Source organism: Crocodylus porosus, unplaced genomic scaffold (genome assembly GCF_001723895.1).
Source record: "Crocodylus porosus isolate Cpor-Errol unplaced genomic scaffold, CroPor_comp1, whole genome shotgun sequence".
NCBI lineage: Eukaryota > Metazoa > Chordata > Crocodylia > Crocodylidae > Crocodylus > Crocodylus porosus.
In genome coordinates, this window is record NW_017728909.1 from 236,016 (window position 1) to 243,816 (window position 7,801).

Here is a 7,801-nt window from a genome sequence, read left to right on the forward strand (position 1 = left end):
AAATCCATTAGAATCCAGCCATGCACTCCTGCCTTGAGCCAGGTTTCAATGGGTGCTTAGCAGAAGAAGATATTTATTTCATTGACACTCTCTCTTTATAAAAGCATAAATAAGTGCTGGGAGAGAGAAGCTGGGGAATAGAAAATGTTGCTGTATTTCTATTTCAGAGAGAGCCTGCTTTTTAGTTACAGTTCATGCTACATGCAAGGTGAAACAATAGGTGTTTCATTTCTGAGAGTGGATGCAATTAAGTCGCCTTTAATGCCTGTCCGTTCTTTAGTATGGCATCATTTCTAGCTTTCACAAGGACTAACTCTGTAGTTATTCACGTTGTTCTGAGTGAGAAGTAGTGAACTGAAGAGTGAGTTTGCTTTGTGTATTTGGACTGATGTGCATTTTGCTGCATATAGAACTATAAGCAATGCAGCACCGTGCCCATCAGCTCACGTGCGCAGCAGACTCGATTAATTGAGTCTGCTCTGATACACTAGATTTCCAGCGCTTTGCAGTGAGAAAAAATATGTGTATAAATGCCCATGGAGAAATGTGCTGTACAATGCCCAGCTGAACCCACCTTTGTGTGCGACTTGCCCACTTCCCTTCCATTTTCTGTTCTGAAGTTCCTTTGTGAATGTCACACCAGAGCCGTCTCCGCAGGTTTCTCCTGGGCCTCCTTTTCATTGTGTTGGAGTCTTATACATCAATGTAAGGAAGTCTTGGATGTGGCTCAGTTCAAGCATAATTCTTTATGTAAATGGAAGTAATGAGTCATATTCTGACACGTATCAATCTGCGTAGCATCCTGGGATTCAACGGCACCACACTGATTTACATCAGTTAATGACTGTCCATAACACGGAATGAAGCCCTGTTATTTGGTTGTTACAAAGTACAGTACAGTAACTCCCAGTTTTTAATTTTAATTAAAAGCATAAACTTGGCTTTTTTATTCTTATTTATTGGGAATGTTGAAATGTTATGTAGTTTTGACCTAAAAGATGACCTGAATAGACAGAGAAGTTATATAATTGGAAGACCCTTCCCGGACAGCAAAGCCTTTTAAACAAGAAAATGCAGCTTTGGAGGGAAAAAATAAAAAAGCAAGATTAGTGTTGGACCATACAATACAAGTGTTTGGGTATTTTACACAAAAGAAATCTTGTTTACACAAAGGAAACCTTGTTGTTTATCTGATACAATCAAGCGCTTGTGAAACATAGTCTCTTAAGGAAATTATTCTGTTCCTGTAAGATTGGGAGATCTTCACTTCAGCTTGGAGTGTTTTCCTTCATATTCTTAACTTGAAGCAGATATTCCATCATCTAATAAAAAAAAGAGTTAAATAATATTAGTAGAACAGTCCTGTCCAAAATCACCTGCTGATTCAATAAACTTAGCATATGGCTGTTGTCTGTATCCAAAGAGCAAATAAACTTCTAATAAACTTTTTTAATGGCCACATTTGTCTTGGTTAACTGATTCACTGACAACCAGAGTATTAGACAAATAATAATCCCTAATTATTTTCTCTGTTGTCCCATTTATATAACATCAAAATAATATTAAAAACCAAGTTTATAGAAAGAGTTTAAAGTTTGCTTTAAATTTCACTTGAGCAAAATTTTAGAACAGGCCGAGTGTTGTTTAGATTTCTATAGCCAATCCAAGTTTGTTGCAGTATGAATTCATTGTGTTTGAAGGACAGGAGATTTATCATTGATTTGCTTGAAATTAACTGAGGAAGAAGAACTTAACAATTAAAAAAAAAAAACCCCAGAACAACCTTGGAGGAACCATAAGTAAGGCTGAATTGTTAGGACATGACATTAAAGCTAATAAAAGTGAAGAATGGGCATTGTGGATTTCCTGATCAAAAAGGGACAAATATGTGGAGGAGGCAACAATAGAAACAGAAAAGGATGGTGACAAGGACACAATAGTGGCCATGAGAGATTTCAAGCAACATTGGTAGAAAATAAATAAATTAAGCAGTAGGGGCCTGAATGGGATGAAAGCAATCAGGGTTCATAGATGCTATTCTACAAACAATAGAACAAACAGTCTGAGTTGTAAATATCTCATACCTGGGTGTCAAACATACAGCTTGCGGACTGAATCGGGCCCATAAAACCATGTTATCCAGCCACTGGGGCTCTCCTACTGAGGCTGGGAATTTGACAGCAGCGTGAGCAGGGCCAGGGCCTGCCACCAAATTTGTGGGTACAGAACCTTCTTGAGGACTCATGTTGAAGGCAGCAGAGTAAGCAATGACTGTCTTAGTTTCTGCAGCTCCCTGAGCTGAAGCTGCTCGCCCTATTACTGGAGGTGGGTCTGTATCTCTCCTGCATGAGCCCAGGGAACCAAGCTAATTTGAATCCCCACCGTTTTTATAGCATCAAGATAGAACCTAGGTCCTTTGTGCCTTTTAACTGTTTGTATGATGTGATGCTTTGACCACCCTGTGCCAGGCTTTTGGCTGGCAAGTTATTCAGGGTAGAGCCTGAATCTTTATGTTTGGAAAATGCTTACCACACTGTGGGAATCAATAGAAAATACCAGTATCATACCATTTTGTAGGAAAAAAACACTAAAACGATAACTTGGTGATATTACTGCATGCCAAAAGTACACTCAGCAATAAGGTCCCATATACAGTTGCTATCTTCTATCCAACAGGAAACATACAGACTGTCTGTGCTGTTAGACTGGGGGGGGGGGCTCAGCTATCAATGTGGAGAATTAGGAAACACAAATGTCTTCCCAACACGCCATGTCTTATTTGCATTCAGTAGATGGCAATCTATGGTCATGCACATTCAGAGTTGGACCCTTGCAATGCTAACATTTCAATAAGTACATGTACAGTGTTCTGTAATTACAGACTTGTAATATGTTGACCATGGGCTGATCACAGAACACATTCCTTCTGTCTGAGCATACAGCCTACAGTTCACCCTTCTTTATTCACATTTCAGGAGCTGAAGCCAGCAGCAAATATTAATCCACCATGACTGGGATTAAGTATCTTGCTTTTCTGAAGAATAGGTACCTGTTTCAAACTCCAGTGCAGTAAGACTTGGCATTTTGTTCCACTTGTAGGCCCCGTCTTGTAGCCATGGGAGCCAACGGCAAATTTGCCTGAGCATGTCCTTACTGACTCTGGTGGCTATATTACGAAACAGTGTCTTGAAAACATGCCCCATCCCGTGAGCCCCACTCTGTGTATGCCAAATGCTGAAAAAATATACTGGAAGCGTTTACTGGCATGAGCTAAGGGTGCGCCCAGCCCACTCTCAGTCTCCCTCGCAGTTCCCAAGACTGCTCCAATGAGAGCTGCATTATGTTTGTGTTCTTTTTTTGGCAGTTGGCATCCAGCACAAGCAAGCGGGTGGAGGGTTTGTTTTTAACAGTAATGCCCCTAATATGGTTAGAGGTAGTATAGCTGTTCTCCATGACTATCTTCTATCTTGGTTTGGACATCCCACTCATTACTGTGCTATTTGAGCCCCTTCATTAAGCTACACAGTTTACAGCATCACATTCCAATATAGTGCTGGCTATAAAAAATCTGGGTAACTCAAACGGGAAAGTCTACAAACCCAAAGTCTGCCCTCAGAACGGTTTTGAAAAAGTCTGAAAATTACAACTCTTATGCTCCAAGCATCCTTGGCTTTCAAAGTAATATGCCAGTATCCTACTAGCTTCTTGTTCATAATAAGTTATTATTGTTTAATCATATCATAAATGATTGGCACATTTTAAAGGCCTTCTAAAAAGTGAAGCACATTAGACTCTTAGGGCTTCAATAGCCAAAAAAGCAGGTCTCAAAAAAGAAGTGCAGTTTGACTTTGAGCCCCGATCCATTATTTACTGAAGTTAATGGAGAAATTTCTGCTGACTTAAGTAAGTATTGGATCAACCCCTAACTGTTTCTGGCAGTTTCTTTGCACAATGGCATAGTGAAATGCAGAGCATGAGCTTGCTTCATGGGGGTAAGGTATTCCAGGGCTCAGATAGAAAAATGACCATGTGGAACGGCTCACAGGTGGTGAGGCAAAACAGAGTAGCCTGGCTCCATGGATTTTAATCACATGGAAAAAAACCTTGTCATACAAATATTCAACATTCACTGGAGAATTTGAGGTGCATAAGCCAACAGCTGTCATTAATCCCTGGATAGGTTTTATCTGTGACCACAGAATAATAAGAATAATGTAGGTATAGTTCTTAATCTAGGATAAAAGTACATACATATATATGGATTTTCACTGAGGTAAAATTTAGCTCTTAATAATTCAATATGTATGATTTCATACAAACTACTATTATAAGTAAAGCTATTCTTCATTCTACTCAGCAGAGAGGAAACTGCATATGTTAAAACCGATGCAATATAAATTTTATTGCTAGGCTACATGCTGCAGAACCAAAAATAACATAAGTGAACCAAAATAAGTATTTTATTATTTATATTGTGTTAGTCATAGTTTCTATACTGTTGTATCAGAGTCTTTTTGGTTATGGATATAGAATGAGACGTATGGGTGAAATTCATCCCCAGAGTTTCAAGGACTTGAGTCATTGGGTGACATCTTAGTGTCATTCAAGTAAATGATAAACTTTCCAGGGACCTCAGTAACTTAATAAGGGATGGGTGAGCAGGGCACCAGCTTTGGCTGGTGACTGAGAGGGGGCACAAGATTGAGGGTTGCTACTTGTGGCATAGCTACAATGCTGACCAGAGTGTAAAAAGTGCTCATTGGACCTCAGTGGACCAGAATTTCACCGTAGTGGTACCAATTTCTTTATGCCATGCTTTCACAAAACGCTTAGAAAATTCACTAGGCGGCAGTAATCGTTGGATGTGGCCCACATCATTGCTAAGTTCTCAGTGTTGTTCTAACTAGTCCATGTATTGGAAAGCGAATCCCACTTGGCTCTTCTATGGCACTGATCATCTGTAGATCTCCCAGCATTCAGGAATATGGCCACTATCATTACCCCCATTTTACGGGTGGGGAAACTTAGCGCAGAGAGAAAAAATGACTTGGTCTCCTCAGTGCCAGTCCAGTATTCTAGCCAGAAGACCACAGCAGAGAAAGCCAGTGCCTAACCACGGGCAGACTGGGCAGCAACTGGCAATAGCTAGCTTCATTTATTTACTTTTAAATACAAAGGAGTCAAGCTTTCTGAGCTCACATATGTAACTATGATGGGATTTTATTGTTATTACCTTTTATCCCCATCTTTCCTTGCTACTGTTTGCTACACTGTTTTTAAATTCCTCTAGAAACTCCTGAGGGCAGAAATCAAGTCTGGGTCTGTGTTTGTATAGTGGTTTACAGTAACTGGGGCATATAGACACTAGGACCATACAACGCAGTAATAACTGAAAGAACACTCACAAAAAAGATGGTGCAAAATTTGAAGTTTGCAAAATGTTTGCTGAGTTCCTTTAAATAACAGACACATTCAGGAGGTTGGCAATTTGCTGACAATTTGTGATCAGGAATAAGAGCTGGATTCATAATGTTCACTGTTCACAGCCATGTACTCCACCAGTTCTACCAACAATCCCAGAATTTGAAGAGATTAATTTGATTATGTTCAGTAAAGAAAATACTGTACCTGCTTATTTTAAACTTACATTTTTTGGGCTGCTATTGTCATCTGTCTCCCAGGTGTTCTTGGTGTACCATGGAAGCTCTTCTTTTAGGATCTGAGGGTTTCTGTTTTCATTCCCTTCTAACAGCCTTAGCAAGTACTTAAATGTTTCTTCCCATTGAAGGTAATCTTCTAGCTGCTTGGTATTTTCAGGTAATGCTGAAAATGAATTTTTGTTTCCTTCTTCATAAACATAAGGCAAATCTTCAGTGCTCTTTTTCCCCATTAAATGTCCTGTGAAAAACAATCAGAATATTGTGAAATTAACCAAAACTGAATGGATGCGATTGCTCAAAGCCACATTCTGAGTAACAGGTAGGTGATGTCATACTATGCCTAGGGGGGCAACGTGGGATTTTTGTCACAGACGTGCACAAAAAATAACCCATAGTCCTTGGGTTACATGGGTGAAAGAAATTATGATGAATAGAAGGAGATAAGGTGCTGAGGCTGGAGATAGAAAGAGATGGTTGTGAGCAGGGATAAGTGTGAGGAGCTGAAACAGATCATGACAGTTTTAAATCTTGACTTTAGCACGAAGTGGCTTCCACACCATTTTTGCTTCAAAAAGCTAAATTGAAATAAATTATAAAATTCACTAAGAATAGCAATTTGAATAAAAAAAGCTAAAAGCAATATTCCACATGTTGATGTTCTGAAATGAAATAGGGCTCATGAGCAATCAGCAGGGGGACAAGATGTTTTCTTAAAACAGAAAAAAAGTAGGAATAAAACAAAGAACAACTACAGTCAAAAGAGTAGTGCATGGGCTGGAGGGGAAATATCCTTCAATTGTTTCCTGTCATTGTTTTTCTTAGGACCTGTGTTTCAGACCCTGAGGCTATACTATATCATCCCCTTCACAATACTAGTTTGGGCTGGGTTCTCTTATTAGCCATAGTTCAGCAATGGACTTGCGCTTGCGTTTTTTTAGGTGCTTGAGTTCTGTTGAATTTAACACTTAAGTACATCATCAAGTGCCAGCCTGGGAAAATGCTTAAACGCATTTTAAAGGGTTTAGACTCAAATGTTTAATTGCTTTCCTAAACAGAGAAGATCTTAAGAACATGCTAGTTTAAATGCTTTGCTGAATCAGGTTGTTAATGAAATATTAACATCAATGAAACATTCCAAGATTGTTTCTATTTCACTATTATTCACTATTTCAATAGTGAAATAGTATGCCACTGCATACGCTACACTAAATATACCAGGTTGTTTACCCACTGTTAAAAGAAAGTAAGACAAGTTATTTCTGTGTCAACAAATATTGATCAAGAAATCAAACCGTAATCCCCATAATCTACATAAATGACCAGATACAGCTGGTTTGCCAAAAGAGGTAATTTTTTAAACTGAATTCCAAAATTCAGATCATTTTGGCAATCTGGAAGATGAAGAAAGAGAAATTTCAGAACTTAATCTAGTGGCTGCTGCAAGTAGTCCCCACTGCTTTAATCAGCTTGTTAATATGAGCCGTCCAAAAGCAGGAAACTAAAACACCCGATCTAAGGTGGATACCTTGCTGTGGTGGAGGAAGAGTAGTACTTAATGCATGGTGCAGTAAGCCTTTGAAAACAGATGTATCCTCTGGTTTTTGCACACTAGATAAAATTAGCCCAGTTCTTTCAGCATACATGAAACAAGCAAGCAGCCGTACTTCTTGTTGCATGGGATTTTAAAGACTAGCATAAGCTTTAGAAAACTACTTTTCCTATTTGCCCATGAACTTCAAAGGAAAGGATAAATAACAGAATCATAGAAAAAGAGGACTCGAAGGGACCTCAGGAAGTCATCCAGTCTAACTCTCTGCTCCAAGCAGGACCATCCCACTTAAATCATCTCAACCAAAGCTTTATCTCCCTGCAAACCTCTAAGGATGAACCTTACACAAATTCTCTGGGTAGCCTGTTCCAGCGCTTTACTACCTTCCCAGCAAGAAAGTTTGTCCTAATACCTAACCTCAACTTGCCTTGCAGCGGCTTGAGACCACTGCTGCTGCTTCTGTCACCTGCCATGTGGTTCTGTTATCTGTGTGCAGCTTTTAAAGCCATCGTCTAAAACCCAGGACCGATCTCGGGGAGTCTTTTCTGTTTGTTTATTTCATCTTAAAACTAAGCAATAAATGAACCTGGCA

At 39.3% G+C, this 7,801-nt stretch overlaps 1 protein-coding gene across 1 annotated transcript; it reads right to left on the reverse strand.

The window, feature by feature from the left end:
• Positions 1-906: 906 nt before the first annotated feature.
• On the reverse strand, positions 907-7,351 carry GRP (gastrin releasing peptide). The gene is made up of 3 exons (XM_019531727.1): positions 7,168-7,351; positions 5,648-5,898; positions 907-1,322 (listed from the first exon to the last, which is right to left on the reverse strand). The coding sequence occupies exons 1-3, from the start codon at positions 7,334-7,336 to the stop codon at positions 1,269-1,271; spliced, it is 474 nt and encodes a 157-aa protein (XP_019387272.1). The 5' UTR covers positions 7,337-7,351; the 3' UTR covers positions 907-1,268.
• Positions 7,352-7,801: the final 450 nt, after the last annotated feature.

Excerpts from the sequence above, each read along its gene's own strand:
- GRP (XM_019531727.1), bottom strand. The coding sequence starts at position 7,336 with ATGCAACAAGAAGTACGGCTGCTTGCTTGTTTCATGTATGCTGAAAGA. Across the intron at positions 5,899-7,167 it reads AGGTATCCACCTTAGATCGG|GACATTTAATGGGGAAAAAG; the intron begins GTGTTTTAGTTT and ends TGTTTTTCACAG. Across the intron at positions 1,323-5,647 it reads ACAATAGCAGCCCAAAAAAT|ATGATGGAATATCTGCTTCA; the intron begins GTAAGTTTAAAA and ends TTTTTTTATTAG.